The sequence below is a fragment of the Boleophthalmus pectinirostris genome, unplaced genomic scaffold (genome assembly GCF_026225935.1).
Source record: "Boleophthalmus pectinirostris isolate CB_2022bp ecotype Guang Dong unplaced genomic scaffold, ASM2622593v1 HiC_scaffold_408, whole genome shotgun sequence".
NCBI classification, from domain to species: domain Eukaryota; kingdom Metazoa; phylum Chordata; class Actinopteri; order Gobiiformes; family Gobiidae; genus Boleophthalmus; species Boleophthalmus pectinirostris.
In genome coordinates, this window is record NW_026571357.1 from 1 (window position 1) to 16,209 (window position 16,209).

The window sequence follows — 16,209 nt, forward strand, 5'->3', positions numbered from 1 at the left end:
TCAGGCCAGGTTATGGGCTATAGTTTGTTATGAATTTATAGGGGAGTGGTGGCTGTTCATGGATTTCAGCTTCCTGATTGCAAGCAACATTTTAAAGACGTTTTTCCACTCAAAAGAAGAATATTGTGTTTTGAAGTGTCAATCGCAGTGACAACTGTGCTAATCTCTCATCCCCCTAAACCCATGGATACAATTCTACAGTTCCTATCTGTGCTTAACAGTTTGTCCTTGGGCAAGACACTTCAAGTGTCTCATTTAAGTGTGATGTGAAAGCCAGAGCAGTTGTGAAGAGTGATTGGGTAATGAATTAAATGCTTATTCATAACTTAATTAGCATAAGGTATACCATCTTTTAACATGAAATAGAGAGAGATACTTAGATCGATCCAGAGGGGAATTTAAGTTGGGCTTTAGGAAGTTGTTGCAGGTTTGCTGCAACCTTTACACTGCGCTTCTCAGTTGCCTTTGTGTCTCAGTCAAAGGTCTCATTGAGGTTTAACAGGAGGACTGGTCAGCTAAGGTCAGCAGATCTGTGTCAGGACAGTAAACTGACTTTGTAGTAAAATACTGTACTTGGTGTTTTTGTTGTAGGAGTGTATCCTGTCTGGTTTAATGTCTCTTCATGGAAAGAAAGTTCTTCACATTGACAACCATCCATATCATGGAGGAGGGAGTACATCCATTTCACCCATAGAGGAGGTAACATCTGTCATATCATATGTTTAAAACTAACATTGTGTTAAATGTTTGTTTCTTTGTAACAGCTGTACAAGAGATTTAAACTTCCGGGTCCTGCTAAAACCATGTGTCGAGGAAAAGAGTGGAATGTAGACCTCATTCCTAAATTCTTTCTCGCAGGCAGTGAGATTATTTAAGGTTACTTTTACTCTTTGTCTCATCCCATTATAGGTGAACTCATGTGTATTTTGTGAATTAGGTGAACTGGTGAAAATGTTGGTCTATACTGAAGTCACTCGATATCTGGACTTTAAAGTTGTTGAAGGCAGTTATGTTTACAAAGGTGGAAAATTGCACAAAGTCCCAGCTACAGAAGAAGATGCCCAAGTTTCAGGTAAATATATACTTTATAATAATGTATGTTTGTGTGTATGTGTGTGTGTGTGTTTCAGAATGATGAGAAATTGAGACTGTTGCCATATCACTTAAGAATTTCAAACAAATATATCTTTTGAGTGGTGAAAATTGTCTTCCACCTAGTGCACATCCTTCATTTAACCTAAATCTACCCTGTTATTGAAATATTTCTCTACATAAATAGATAATTAATTAATAAACTAGTCCTTAAGAGAGATCATTAACTTCTGACAATACTTAATTTTGTAGATCTTATGGGCATGTTTGATAAAAGAAGATTCAGGAAGCTCCTCCTTTTCGCCATGAACTTTGACTTAAGAAACCCACGGACATACCAGGATGTGGACCCAAACAAGACCACCACCCGGGACCTATTCTCTCGCTTTGATCTGGGGCTTGATGTGATGGAGTTCACAGGACATGCCATAGCCTTATGCAACAACAACAGGTTTGGGCCTTAGGTGGGCCACTGCTAAAAGCCCTGCTATCACTGACTGGCATTCATATAACATAAACAGATATTATAACCATTAATCATGGAAATATTTATGTTGGTCCCTATGTGTTTGAAATGAATCCTCTCATTTTCAGTTACCTGGATGAGCCTTGTAGAGAGACCATCAGGATGATCAGTCTTTACTGCCAGTCTCAGTCCCGACACAACAGCAGCCCATACCTCTATCCTGTCTATGGCCTGGGGGAGATAGCACAGGGGTTTGCAAGGTATATTTTATGTTTAAGAGTTTAATCTTAATATCTATAAAATACTTTACTTTGTTTGTTTCAGGTTGAATGCAGAGTATGGAGGAACCCTTTTGCTGAACCGACCAATAGATGAGATTGTGATGGAGAACGGTAAAGTGAAAGCTGTGAAGTCAGAGGGAAAGGTAAACAATAAGAGAATGATCTAAGATACAGTGAATACGAGCATATATGCAAAGATGCAGAGATGCAAAGATGCTTGCATTTCTAGAAACCTGTCTTTTATTTGGTCTGGAGTAGGGCTTCTTCCTGCTTGTTGTTATGGAAATTTTGTTCCTTTGGCTATAATATTCCAACATGAAACACATCTAAGTATGTATATTACATACTGTTTGTTTTGAATAGGCACAAATTCATAACAATTTATTCCAAAACATTTGCTTGTGTAACGAAATTATACATGCATTATAAACATGGTAAATGGACAAAAATATGTGTAGGCCTTGTTTGAATGTATAATCAATAAGGAGTCTTCTCTCTACAGCTGTTCTACTGCAAGCAGCTGATTTGCGACCCCAGCTATGTTCCTGGGCGAGTGAGGAAAGTGGGGCGTGTGATCCGGGTCATGTGTTTACTAAATCATCCTGTCAAACACACTCACGAGGCCAGCTCCTGTCAGATCATCATCCCTCAGACACAACTCAACCGAAAATCTGGTAGTTTTTGTTGTAATATAACAAGGTCAATGAGTCATTAATAGAAATGATCAGGTTCAGTATCTATGGGTTTCATTGTTTCACAATCATTGCAAGTTAGGAATAGCAAGTGCCATAGCAATGAACTAAATATTATATTTTTTTGTATAGATAGCCATCCTCAAATTTAAACAGGAAGCTGAAACTCATGGATAAGAAAATCATATTCTACAATCTGAAAACCACCATTTATATATATATATATATATATATATATATATATATATAATTTATTTATTTTTTTCCAGATATTTTCATATCAGTGGTGTCCTTTACACACAACGTGGCCTCAGCTGGAATGTACATTGCCACAATAAGCACAAACGTGGAGACCAATAACCCAGAGAAAGAGGTGCAGCCTGCAGTAGAGCTGTTGGAACCCATTGTGCAAAAGTAAGAATTACATATTAATTTTATATGTATCAAATAAATGCTGACTTAATTTTCTTGTAGGTTTGTCTCAGTTAGTCATCTGCTTGTTCCTAATGAAGACGGAAGAAGAAGCCAGGTAAGGAAAAAGTCAGTGTTGGTAAATACAAAATACAGTGGGGCATTTCAGTGCAACATCTATCTTGTGTTTATTCAAGAGTGTTCTTCTTACTAAAAATACTTTGAATAACATGAAATTTTACTGTGGGTGAGAATCAGTGTTGTCTCTTTACAAATCAGACTACTGTCACCTGCATGTCTACCTGAATATAAGTTTAATGCCATATTGTGGAACATTCCAGGTTAAGCAATAACATCTCTGTGGAATCAAGCAGATGGTGGAAGATTTATATAGTGCACCTTAGATTAAATGGATTACAAGATAATATTTCTCATTTCCCCTTCAGATATTTGTGTCCCGATCCTATGATGCCACAAACCATTTTGAGAGCGAGTGTGAGGACATCAAAGACCTGTACCGCAGAATCACCGGCTCAGAGTTCAGCTTTTTAGCCTCAAGTCGACACCAGTCTCACAACTCAGATTGCGAAGACTGACAAATATTTGACTGATATGAACTTAAAATAATGGCTATATGAACAAGGATTATAAACATGAATATAGATGATCATTTTGCAAATACAGAGCACTATCACTGTCTTCATCTCAGTGTTTTAAGTGTGTTTTTCATAAATCAGGTTTAGAAATGATCTACAATGGCTGCAATGTTTTGGTAGGTATTCAGCTAAATATTTTGTACCTTTCCAATTTAAATAAACTGTCAAAAATGTATCCGGAATCCTGTAATATTGTTAAAATTGTATTTACTTATTAATACAACCAATGTCTTCTCTTCTTGCCAGTGCCAAGCCTGAATAAGTGGGATCTTTAAGGACAGACTCCATAAATACAGCATTATTCCTCCTGGTTCTGGTTATGGCAACAATAATAAATGGAATGTAGGAATGACAATGTCAGTATCAAATCTATTTCTTTTCTAAGTACATATCTCTATGCATCACTACAGAGAGACGTGTATGGGTCAAAAGCATCTATCTATACTAGAGCATTTAAACATTTAAGTGTATAAGGTTAATATGAGAGCTGTGGGTTTGAACATTGGGCTGATGATGATTATTGCAGAGATGAAACTGTGCTGTACAGAGGATTTGTAGATTCTCTTTATTATCTGTAGAGCTTAGTGGGAGGGGCAGGCTTGGTATTGTCACTCTACACACCAGAGCAGTGGCTGTGGGGCAAGCAGGCATTCCCATTTAAGAGGCTTATTCTGATCAAGGGCAACCGGCCTCACCTAAGGCAGATGGATGATACATTTTATGTAGCTGTTTGAACCCTTTACTCTCACACATTTGACCTCATTTTAACAATGAAGAAATTATTTATACTTCTATATTTTTCAATTGTCCACAAAGAGGATTAGGTGCATCTTTGTTTTTATATGCAGCATAACTCCGAATGTAATCGCTTGGATTAATGTCTGCATGGACCAAGCAAGTTAGGGTATTTGTTTTTGTGTTAACCTGAAATAATCAATGACTCTGTCAAAAGAAGGCAAAAAAACAACATTATAATAAATCAAATCATTATCATTGCAGTCCCTTGTTATCTGGACTGCATACTTTGTATCCTCTTTATAATCATATATAAAGGCATCACCATACTTTCAAAAGTTACTAAATATGAATGTGTTTATTACATTGTAAGTCTTAATATAAACATAAGGATAAATACTATGCAATGCCTGTATATTTCGTACTACTATTTTTGTACTATTAAGTGCATGTTACTCTCCAAAATAAATATAAAAAAGTCCCCCCAGTCTTTGTTTTCAACAGTATTACTCCTTTATCACATCCAGGGCTGTGCTCTGCGGTGGAGGAATCAGACCAGCAGCTGCCACCCTTCGCTCACTCGTCAAGAAGTTAAATGTTGCACATGCATTTGGCTGAAAAAAATACAGTACACAAGAACAGATTCTCTTATTAATATACAGTTGCAAAAAATGTTGAAAATCTATTGAAAATATGTGTTATTTTATTACCGTGTCTTGCACTTCCACAGAGATACCCTTTTTTTTAAGCAATGCCAATACTGCTGGATCAATGCGTTCAACTTTTGCACCAGTTCCCAAGACAAGAATCTCTGAATGAATTTTAAAAATGACAAATAGCTAGGTAACTTCAGGTTAAAATAGGTAAAGTGAAAGGATTTAAAAAGATTATTTGTTGTTAACTTTTAGTGCATTTGGTCTCACCTATTCTGGGTTCAATCATATGAAAAAGTGACACACTTTCTTCTGTTATATCTGTATGGCTTCCCACCTGCAAACAGATATTTCACTTATTATTCACATGTACAGATCTGTTATATAGAAAAGGTGAATATGAAAGTATTCTCACTTTCCACTGCAGGATGGCAGGAGGGAGTACAGCACAGGGGCCAAACACTCGGTTTCCATCAATGTTGAAACCTCTGGAGCTGTAGCTTTGGATCATGGGCCCACTGCCCTGCTCCTTCTTCATTATGGACACTGTGGTCCTTTGGTACAACTCATCATCACTAGGACACAGACGATGACCACGACAGAGGATTGGGCTGCAATGAAGATGGGTCAAATATGACAGTATTGGCATGTAGTAGGTTGAAAAAATGCTGTATTTAAGTTTTATATGGAAACAGACACCCCCTCTATTTTGTTGAATAATTCCTAGCGTGCCTTTTGTTTTGGGTGCAGTACATACTCCGACCAGTAGCGTTAGCAGAGTTAGCGCTACTGTGGGGACTAGGGGAACACGGCGTAGGCGCAGCTTCAGAATTAAACAAGCTGTGACCAGACTAACGTGTCTCCTCTCTGTCCATTCACAGGTACGATTTGAAGAGTTGTTTTGTTGACTCAGACTTGGTTCAGACACATTTTTGTTCATTGTGTAAAGGTTTTCAAAAAGTTTCAGAGAGTTTAGCCAACATTAGCAATGTATTTTTGGTACTATTTCTAATTTCTACCCATTTCTAACGTCAGTTACGTTATCACTACTGAACTGCTTAGGACTTATTTCAAACTATATGTATTTATTTGCATTTTATGGATTATTTTATTGTCTGTTAGTATTTGTTTATTTACTTATGTAATTTATTGTTTTGTCAATTATATAATTTTGGAGAGATTGAGCCAATCGAAATGAAATGAGAAAGAAATGAATAACTGAATGATTTTCAGAATTAAACAAGCTGTGACCAGACTAACGTGTTTCCTCTCCGTCCATTCACAGCAACACCACACCTTTAGGCCACACAGTTTAACCTTAACTGTGTGCCACTTGCTACCGCCCAGCTTTCCCCTAGGGCTGGTGCCGGTAACAGGCACATAGCCCAGACTACATTCTAATGTAGAATCTCTACAATACTCTAGCCCAGGGGTGTCAAACTCATTTTGGTCCGGGGGCCGTATCCAACCTACTTTGATCCCAAAGGATCCGGATTGGAAAACTCATGGCATATATACCCCAAAAATAACAATAAGTTCAAATATTTGCGCAGAAAAACACAAATCTATTACAGACATCTTTTTTTTTAATTGATGAATTCTTTCTTTTACAAAATATTATAATATTATGAACAAACTGAAACTTTAAGAAAAATATAATTTCAACACAATGTTTTAACATTAACTTGAAAGCAAATAGGAATAAGTCCATTTTTCTTGGAAAATCCTACACTCCACTTTTCTCATTTTTGACATTTTGCTGATGAGGGTGTCACAGTCAACAGTCAAAACGATCGTACTTTAAAAGTGTTTGGAAAGAGGCAAGTCTTTATTTGTGCTGCTCTGGTGAGAGGGGCCACACACAGAGGCGCTGGAGACGCTGCTATGCTAAGCGGCGCAGAAAATATACCAATATTTTAATAGAAAATATAATTAAAATATTTTAGTAGAAAATCAGCCGAGGGCCAGATTAAAGGTTTTAGAGGACCAGATCCGGCCCCCGGGCCATATGTTTGACACCCGTGCTCTAGCCAGACTACAATCAAAAATAAATACTAGTAACATTTGAGTGTCTATTCCTTAAATTAAGAAAAGAAAAACACAAAAAACATAGCTGATATAAGACATTTCGCACCTCCACCAGAGGGAGACATGGCTTAAACATATAGAGATTTTTTTTAACTTGGATGCAATGTTTGTTAAAACACAGGTCATAGAGGGAATAAAAATATATAATTAAAATACTGCCAATTGATATAATACAGAGTAAAGTGATGTACCTCGTGAACGTGGGAAGTATTGTAGATATAAAAATAGCCCGCTGTTTTGGTGTTTGTAGGAAAAATCTGCTGCACAACGACGCAGCCATGTTATTTCTTAATAACCACCGGAACCATGTAGCTGCCGAGTCGGAGGAAGGTTTTCCTGTAACACCAGGCTGTGACTTCCGGTCTTGTTTAACGAATCGATTCGTTCGATTCTAGATATTTATTGACATTAATAATTATTTGCAGTAACGCACACTTAAATTAATCTTTTACTGTATTTTCAGCTTAATTGCAGACAATTGTTTAACTACTAAATAATATAAATTAAATAAATTATTATAAATGAGCGTTGATCGTGACGCTATGGGGGCGTGTCCAGAATAAATAGCGCCCCCTATCGGACTCAGTGGTCTTGGGTCAGATGATCTGTGCTATATTGTAAATAGAGATCCTCCAGATTCTCTAGGGACATGCCTTCTTAGCCCTTTAAAATTATCTCGGGCGAGGCATTTATACAAAACTATATCTCCACTAACATTGTTCTCTGGGAGCTTTAGCTCATAGTGGCGTTTTTAAACGAGCATTTGCGCTAACTCGGCCATGTACCGGTCTCTGTACGCCTTCCGATCCACCGAGCCCAACTCCCTGCACTTCTCCGCCGGAGAGAGCTTCCTAATCCTGGAAAGGAGCAACAAACACTGGTGGTTGGGTTCCCGCTGCAGCTCGGGTGAAACTGGCTACATCCCTTCCTCTTACATTGAGAAAATACAGGTAAAAACAGAGTGTTTTATGTCCGGATCCTTATGTTCCAGTCCCCATTCTTAGTTCTCCACCATGAGTGCAGTGGAGTTGAATTAATTGACAGATGAAGGGATGCAGGCGCAGCTCTTCTCTGATAAGCAACAGATTACTACAGCGTGTCCACTGTCCAGGCTGTCTTATAATGCATTCTCTAAAATAGGTGAAACGCTGACCTTTCATAGCAGCCTGTACTGCAGCTATTTATGCGGCATTAAGGTGTGGGACAGGGCAATGGAGGATGGGGTGCATTCTGGATGATGATAGAATCTGACAGGGAGACTGCTCCAAGGACGTGGACCTTCTGTTGTTGTTGTTGTTGTTGTATCTGCACAAACAGTTGTGTTCCTTTAGTGTTGGTTCTCTCAGTCACACCCACCTGTGCTTTGTACAGTGATCTACCTCCTACAGTCAGATTTACTGTGAACTAGTCAGAGCATGTACAATGTGAAGCCATGAGCAGGAATGCTGTCTTCTGCTCTTAGTGACACTGTCTCTGGCCCAAACAGCTACATTTGTGACTTGGGTTGAAAGGCTGAGTTTGTTAGGTAACTGGCCTAGTTTGGAGCCCTGAAGCTATATAGGTCCTTAGGCCAAACTTGTTCTGTTTGGTTTAAATTTTAATAATTGTGCCCACAGCTTTAATAAATAAATCATCATTGGTAGTTGTATTTTCTGTCTTTCCTCCAGGCCCCAGAGCAGGATGAAGTATTACAGTCTATTGACCGAGCCATTGAAGGCATCCATAATGTGGCCTTAAAGAATGGAGGCAAATACAATCTCGAGCAACGTGATGTTTTACAGTAAGTAACCTGTTTGGGTAACCGTAACAACCCAACTAAGAATCACTATGTAATCAACGCATCTAAAGATTATTGATGTATATTAACAGAAATAAAAAGAGTCAGTGCGTCTGGGAAAAAAATATAATGTTTGAAAAGGATTCCTACAATTTTTGTCTTTACACAACAGCATCAAGCTAATTCCCTAGAAGAAAAGAGCAGACTAAAATAGGCTCAATGTTACTGTTCACACAACACGGCCAATAAAGTGTTGACAATCTTTGCAGGAAGCTGATACATCACAGAAAAGAGACACTTGCACGGCGGAGCTCCTCTTCAGCAAGTAACAAATCAGGCATCCCGACTTCCAACAGTGAGATATCACTGAGCCAAACTCCCAACCCACCGAATGGCCTTAACCGAGAGTACAGACACCAGGGAAGCATGTCACTATCAGGAAGTATGGACAATATGCAAGGAGAGCATGGATTTTATCAGGTAAACAAACAATCTATGACATTTATAATTTAACACTATTTTATTTTTTTAAAATTTGGATTCACCTATCTGATATTGGCATCTGATATCTGGTATATCAGTGTCAATACTGAAAAAAGGTTTTGTCTTTAAATTTGTTTTGTTTAAAGGAAATAAATGCTGTATTCAGTCTCTGCACTGGTATCATTTGACATCAGGTATTCATCAAGCTATAGTATAAAAATCAACATTGGAACTGAAAAAGCTGGATTGCTGCATCCCTACTTGGTTGTAGGGATGAACAATATATCAGTGCTAATACAGGTATTGCTATAGATTAAAAAAAAAACTTCATACTGATATAAATATCTGTTGTCAGCCATAACAACAGGACAACAGTTTTGAAATTGTAAAAATCAGTTCCCAATCATTCCTACTTATGAAGGATGTCAGGATATCATAATGTCAGATATGGATTCTTGTGAAAAGTTGTGTCATAAAGAAACATAAAGATTTTACTATGCTTCTTAAATTTCTCATAATTAATTCTTGACAGCCACTATCTTAAATAACTCCAACTGCTTACTCTCTGAAATATATTTGGTATCAAAATCTTACAGCTTTTTATAAAAAATCTGACCTAAGCAAAGGCATAAATTAATGCCTGTCCCTTTTTATGTATTTTTTTACAAAACCTTAAATCGTTAATTGTTCAGGTGCCTCCTCAGCCTCGACGTGCAGCCCCCATCACCCCTCCTCCTCCAGAGAAACAGAAGATCAACCGTCGTCCAGGTCAGTCTCAGGCACTTTAAGCAGCTCCAAGCCTCTGCAGCTCTGTGTTTTTGCTGATGCTACCTGCTGCTTCACAAACAGGCTATTCTTAGTTCTGATCACCCTGCCTACTGTAACTGGAGCTGTCTCCTCTCTGCAGAGCCTGAGGTCCCATCCCGGGTTTCGTCTCTCCCTCCCTCCCCTGCCCCCTCCCTCTCCATCAGCACCACCTCCTTGGAGTCTGGCTCTGCCCACTCTCTGGTCTCCTCTGAAGTCAGCCTGCCCAGTATCTCCAGTACCCCACCTCCACCTGTCCCATCCCGAGCCAAACCCTCTGCTCCCCCACCACCGGATGTCCTGCCTTCGGAGTCTTCTATACAAACTGCCCCTGGAAAGAAAAGCCCTGCACCACAGCCCCCTCAGCCTGCCCCATCCCAGCCCAAAGCTGAGACACAGCAGGACAATGATTGGCCCGTTGCCCCTCCGTCCGTTGCTGAGAGCCCCCCTGGCAGCCCCACTACCTCCTGTTCCAAACCGGTTTCCATGACGATTGGGGCAGAGCTGATAGAGCTGGTGCGGAAAAACACTGGCCTGAGTTATGAACTGTCCCGTGTGGCAGTGGGTGTTGTGGTGGGGCACCTGCAAACGGCACTACCTCAGGCTTCTTCTGCTTTGGAGCAAGTGCTGCTGTCTTTGGTAGAAAGCAAGGTCAGGTTTATTTTGGATGTGTCATAGTAACACTGTCTAGTCTCAGCACTTTGTACATACAGCTCAATTACCTTAACATAGATTATTAAATGTTTCAGTCATTTGGGTTTATAAGCACAAAAAATAAGTAACAACTAATTCAAATTGATCAAATTACTAAAAACAAAGAGCTATAAATTGTGATCTATACATTTGTTGGAGAATGTGCTACATGCTTATCTAGGTTATTGTTGCTATTCTTAGAATGATCCACAGAAAGCAATATTTACTTCAGTTTATTCATCTTTAATTATTCAGAACTTATTTTACAAGACAGAGCCACAGTAAAACATGTATATTTGCTGTGAGGTGGTCACCTCTTCACAGATCTGACCTGTAACTTGGCCTGATACATTACCTGCTTGTCTCCATGGCTATGGAACTTTCTAAACAATGCAATAACATCTCTGGAGACAAGTAGATGGTGGACCCTCTACCAGAAAAGTTTACTTACAGTTACTTTAAACCCTTTACGTTTCACCCTATTTTTCCTGAAACACCTGACTGAGCTGACTTTCATTTCAAACTGAACTGCTTCTGAACCCTTTGGAGCACAGACAAATGGCTGGACTCTTTAAACCAAAGCTCTATAGTTTTCAGCTCTGCTGTCCTCTAACTGTACTCTAATTTGAATTGGGAACAAACTCTAAACAGGGGAAAGTCAGATTTCAAATTCTGCCTAAATTTTTGGGGGTAAATATAAGAATAGGTATAGCTGGTGTCCACGGGGGTGGCCTGAGAGACAGTAGATTGAGCATTTGTTGGGTCTTTATAATTCCCATGTTAGTGCTAAAGCATATCTCACTAAACAAGATTTAGGGACTTGTAAATAGACTAAAAAGTCCAGGTGGAGTTCATATATAATTCCTGTTCTTTTATTAATTTTTTAAAATGTATTTATTTTTAATTTTTTTTGGTAATATTTTCATTTATGGTTTTGGAATCTTGGTCCATATTCTTCTCAGATTGATTGATTTGACTGAAAATAAGTGGGTTACAGATTTAATCTTTTACATGTCCATGAGATTGAGAGTTCTCTTTTATCAGAAGCTAGACAAACAGAAATTAATTAAGAAAAAGTACAAGGGCCTGTATCAACCCCCTTGGAACATAAACGGGTTAATTCCAGACACAACTCCTTTCCCTTTGAAGCTAGGTTTTGCAATAAACTGTAAAACATGAACTTCAAACTCAAAATAATTTTCCATATTGAAGAATTAAGTAGTTTTAGCATCTATTCTTCCTGGCTGGTATTTCTGGTTGTTTTACTGTTGTGTTGTGCCCGTGCAGGATCTTAGCGCAGCTCTGCCACAGGGGCAGGTGTGTCACGACGAGCAGCGGTTGGAGGTGATTTTCAGTGACCTCGCTCGACATTGCGAAGACTCACAACAACGAAGCTGGGCCCTGCACGAGGACCATGCTCTCATTGCGTGCTACTTGGAGGAGCTGCTGAAGATACTGGTACCTCTTTAACACCATGAAGATCATCGTTTTTATTTGCAATGGGAAAATATTGCAAATGTGAAATTTTTCAACTACATACTCTTTGTGCTATTTTAGTACAGGCAATATTATGAAATAATTTGCATTAAAACATTATTACCTTTTCAAATAAGACTTATGAGTGTGAAAAAGGCACAGTATTAACAAGAAATAGAATCACTTCCTTCATTCCAATATGGTTTAAATGTATTTGTATTCAATGGGATTAATGATATTCTTCTCTGAGATATGTATGTCTGTTAGATCCCTGTAATACACAATGAGTACACACGCACGCACACACACACACATATATATATATATATATATATATATATATATATATATATATATATATATATATATATATATATATATATATACACAGTCATTAGAGTACTGCACTTTATACTGAACAAGAGGGATATTGTTCAGAGATTCAACAGATTTTCATGTCAAATATCATGTCAAATCATACTGATCCAAAAAAAAAAAAAAAAAAAACATTATACCTTATACCATTTTACTGTATGTACCCCAATATTCTTTAACTTACACAGTGGTGATATATTTAATGTATTTTTTTTCTTAGACGGATGCAGATCCTGAAGTGTGTAAACGGATGTGCAAGGCCAACCACTGTGAAAATGTGATCTCACTTGTCTCTTATTATCAGATGGTAAATACATTTTTTTTACATAGCTTTTTCTAATAATGCATGATATATTTGTCATGTTTCTGTGTATTATGATAATATACTAATATACTACAATATAATGTTCTAACATATTTAATTGTTTTGATGTTGTTCTCTTCAGGAGCACCGCGTATCTCTGCGGCTGTTGCTTTTGAAGATTTTTGGAGCCATGTGCAGTTTGGATGCTGCTCTCATCTCCGCTCTGCTCAACTCCATCCTGCCCATGGAGCTGGCCCGGGACCTGCAGACAGACACACAAGGTAACCACTAGCTGTAAGGTGAATACTTTCTTACTCACTTAACATGGTTTAATTAGCGTTGCAACAGTTTATAATTTATATGTATATTAATTATTTTCTCAATATTGAGAATGGATTTGGGAAGGATATTTGTAACATCTTTCATTCTTTTTTCATTCTTGATATTTTATTTCAATTCTTTATCTGTAACTGAATATGTTTTACTATATACATTTCACTACAATGTTAATAATTTGTTTTCTTCCTACAGAACACCAAAAGATGTGTTACACAGCTTTGGTTCTCACTATGATCTTCTCAATGGGGGAGCAGGTGCCATATCATCACTACGGTATAATCAAATATTCTTCTTACAGCCACCATCCATTTATGAATCACTCACCATGACCCAAATACACAATTATAACAAACACATCTTTCCTCCTGTAGAACACTTGAATGGGGAATTTGTCCAATTTCTTTTGGACGTCGTAGAAGATGGACTCCCATCTGATCCAACTGAGCAGTTGCCCGATATCTTCCTCAACCTTCTTCTTTCCTTCAATCTCCATCACACCTGTAAGAACTGTGTGCTTCTACCAAAATATCTATGTTATATATATACTAGCATGTACAATTCTTATTTTGATTGACCCATCAATACTCCCCCTGCTGGTAATGATTATATTTAATATAAGCCAATTGACATCTCATCTTTTTCTTATCAGCGCCAAGCAACAATGCCATTATGGAAGAAATAACTAAGAAAAATGTCAAGATCCTTACTGAAAAAGTCTTATTGCTTCTTAATCGAGGAGGTAAGTATTTGGGTCAAAAAACTTGTGTAAATATTTATATTACTATTTCACTTAACATGTTTATTTATGCTGTTCTTCAGATGACCCAGTGTGCATGTTCACTCACACACCCCCTGCTCCTCACTCAGTGCTTAAGTTTCTTCAGGATGTTTTTGCGAGTAAAGAGACGGCTAATATCTTCTACCACACCGACATGATGGTGATGATTGACATTGCTGTACGACAGATTTCTGACCTTTCACCCGGAGACAAGGTGAACCTCTTGTCCAAAGACATAAGCTGTGTTTCTGTGCACTTTGCAATTAAATTATGCATTGCCACAGTTTACTTTGACAAATGTGTTCCTTTGTTGCATAAATTTACACACAACTTATTCTGTCAACTTAAAATGATAGTAAAGCCTGGCTAACTGAATTGAAATCGGGTTTGATTTTACGTATTTTCACTGTTTTCTTTATCTTTTAGCTCCGCATGGAGTACCTTTCTCTCATGCACTCCATCATCCGCTCCACGGACTATCTCACGCATCAGCACCGGCTCTCTGACCTGCAGGGGGCACTACAGAGGATCCTTCAAGAAGAAGAGGATGCCAGGGAGGACGAGGAAAGTGCTACGGCCAAACAAATGGATAAGCTAATAGTCCAGCAGATCTATAAGGAGTTTCCACAGGTCTGTGAGAGCTAGGACTAACTATGTCATATGTCACACACTGTAGTATCCTCCACCACTGCAGCAGGGAGGTACAGTAACAAACAATTCAGTTCAAAACTATTTAGTGCCATGTCATGAGTATTGCCAATTGATTATGAATCCTCTTTTCTTTTCTTTTTTTTCTTTTTTTTAACGTTTTAAATAGGGAAAGTAATCTTGGTTTTAAGGAAAACATAACTAAAACAGTAATCTGAAAAATGTAATAATACAAATGAATACAAATAATACATAATACAAATAATGTATTTAACTGGTAAGGCAAGTATTTCTTTATTACTTCAGAATGAAAAGGAAGATAAACAATATTTTTGTAACACTGTATTTTTTTTCCAAACTCAGTGATAATGCCAGCATTTCCGTATTCAATGATTTGTATAATTTGCATTATAAATATATATTTTGTCAAAATGCACACATTATGAAACTAAGTAAGATCATTTATATTAGTAGGCTAATTGAGTCCATGATTTCATAGCAAACAAAAAAACTGCATAGTATCAATATGAAATTTCCCACACCCATTTCACTTAAACATACCAGGATTAAAGGATGCTGTGATATCATCTGAAAACCAGCAACTTTGTTTTAAACCAAACTAGCCAATTGTGAACACAATTCTTCATGTCCTTCCTTTACAGTGGGAGCAAACTACAGTGCGCTGATGGACCATGTTTAACTTTGAATAGATCAGAAATACTTCCATGTTTTCTGATTTCTCCAGTATTAACAGGTAGACAGTAGTTGGACACACAGTCTCACTTATCCTCATAAACAAAATAAAAGAGCTGTAGTATTGTGAATCTCACTTGTGGAAACATCCAGGCATTTGTCTTAACCACTTCTGAGCTTCTTATTCCATACCAAAACCATCTCCAGCTGCAGAAGTATTAAAGTAAAAGAGTATTTTGTCTGTAAAGTATATGCTGCAATCTAACTGCACTGCAATAATGCTTCTAACAAAAGATTTCACCTTAGTATTTTAATAAGAGGAATACTGCACATATTAAAGGTTGAACATGGTAATGTGTTTTTTTTCTTTCTTTGTTAACCTCAACAATTGAGGTTAACTTGGGGCATGTTTTAAGAATTAATCTCATAGCCAAATGTATCATATCCTAGTTCTTCTCAACACAAGTTTCCATTTATATCTTAACTTATTGTCCTATTTTGTCTGTTCAAAAAAAGTAATATTAAAAGAGTCCGCTAATTATTTCATGTTTTCAGTTGTTAACTTTTTATTTGTCCATTGTGTTATGGTTTAGAATGTGGGAAACTTATCTACTTTCAATAACTACCATTGTCTGCATATGTGCTGCAACAGTGTAATAATAAACTAATAAAGCTATATTTTAACTGGAAGCATTGTACGTTTTCAGTAATTTTGTCACCCTGGGTGTGGATTCCAGTTGTAAATATGTGCCTGAGGCTGACTGC

The 16,209-nt window shown here is 37.6% G+C and overlaps 3 protein-coding genes across 5 annotated transcripts; 2 read left to right on the plus strand and 1 right to left on the minus strand.

Moving 5' to 3' along the window:
* Window positions 1-89: 89 nt before the first annotated feature.
* On the plus strand, window positions 90-3,973 carry zgc:112334 (uncharacterized protein LOC619199 homolog). 2 transcript variants are annotated; one of them, XR_008633292.1, is made up of 11 exons: window positions 90-699; window positions 765-861; window positions 938-1,072; window positions 1,345-1,543; window positions 1,687-1,818; window positions 1,883-1,982; window positions 2,342-2,513; window positions 2,801-2,945; window positions 3,006-3,060; window positions 3,389-3,714; window positions 3,845-3,973. XR_008633292.1 is itself a non-coding variant. In XM_055162202.1 (10 exons), exons 1-10 carry the CDS (start codon window positions 613-615, stop codon window positions 3,536-3,538), a joined length of 1,272 nt encoding a protein of 423 aa, XP_055018177.1. In that variant the 5' UTR covers window positions 90-612; the 3' UTR covers window positions 3,539-3,769. The 2 variants fall into 2 exon arrangements, 1 of the variants encoding a protein (XP_055018177.1); XM_055162202.1 differs by lacking the exon at window positions 3,845-3,973 and having other exon boundaries at window positions 3,389-3,769.
* Window positions 3,974-4,671: 698 nt separating this feature from the next.
* Window positions 4,672-7,398, minus strand: ndufaf3 (NADH:ubiquinone oxidoreductase complex assembly factor). The gene is made up of 5 exons (XM_020934212.2): window positions 7,266-7,398; window positions 5,402-5,597; window positions 5,257-5,323; window positions 5,044-5,144; window positions 4,672-4,947 (listed from the first exon to the last, which is right to left on the minus strand). The coding sequence occupies exons 1-5, from the start codon at window positions 7,352-7,354 to the stop codon at window positions 4,840-4,842; spliced, it is 561 nt and encodes a 186-aa protein (XP_020789871.1). The 5' UTR covers window positions 7,355-7,398; the 3' UTR covers window positions 4,672-4,839.
* Window positions 7,399-7,637: 239 nt separating this feature from the next.
* On the plus strand, window positions 7,638-16,134 carry LOC110168702 (NCK-interacting protein with SH3 domain). Of its 2 annotated transcripts, none has more exons than XM_020934184.2 (13): window positions 7,638-8,024; window positions 8,742-8,854; window positions 9,121-9,331; window positions 10,027-10,102; window positions 10,242-10,789; window positions 12,119-12,289; window positions 12,903-12,989; window positions 13,129-13,267; window positions 13,518-13,598; window positions 13,697-13,825; window positions 13,975-14,064; window positions 14,145-14,317; window positions 14,530-16,134. In XM_020934184.2, the coding sequence occupies exons 1-13, from the start codon at window positions 7,854-7,856 to the stop codon at window positions 14,746-14,748; spliced, it is 2,208 nt and encodes a 735-aa protein (XP_020789843.1). In that variant the 5' UTR covers window positions 7,638-7,853; the 3' UTR covers window positions 14,749-16,134. The 2 variants fall into 2 exon arrangements, with proteins under 2 accessions (XP_020789843.1, XP_020789844.1); XM_020934185.2 differs by having other exon boundaries at window positions 10,039-10,102.
* Window positions 16,135-16,209: the final 75 nt, after the last annotated feature.

Coding starts and splice junctions, on each gene's coding strand:
- LOC110168702 (XM_020934184.2), top strand. CDS start 7,854: ATGTACCGGTCTCTGTACGCCTTCCGATCCACCGAGCCCAACTCCCTG. Junction 8,025..8,741: donor CTTACATTGAGAAAATACAG/GTAAAAACAGAG, acceptor TCTTTCCTCCAG/GCCCCAGAGCAGGATGAAGT. Junction 10,790..12,118: donor TGTCTTTGGTAGAAAGCAAG/GTCAGGTTTATT, acceptor GTGCCCGTGCAG/GATCTTAGCGCAGCTCTGCC.
- ndufaf3 (XM_020934212.2), bottom strand. CDS start 7,354: ATGGCTGCGTCGTTGTGCAGCAGATTTTTCCTACAAACACCAAAACAG. Junction 5,145..5,256: donor TATGATTGAACCCAGAATAG/GTGAGACCAAAT, acceptor AAATTCATTCAG/AGATTCTTGTCTTGGGAACT. Junction 4,948..5,043: donor CTGTGGAAGTGCAAGACACG/GTAATAAAATAA, acceptor TATTTTTTTCAG/CCAAATGCATGTGCAACATT.
- zgc:112334 (XM_055162202.1), top strand. CDS start 613: ATGTCTCTTCATGGAAAGAAAGTTCTTCACATTGACAACCATCCATAT. Junction 1,544..1,686: donor GCCTTATGCAACAACAACAG/GTTTGGGCCTTA, acceptor TCTCATTTTCAG/TTACCTGGATGAGCCTTGTA. Junction 2,946..3,005: donor TTGGAACCCATTGTGCAAAA/GTAAGAATTACA, acceptor ATTTTCTTGTAG/GTTTGTCTCAGTTAGTCATC.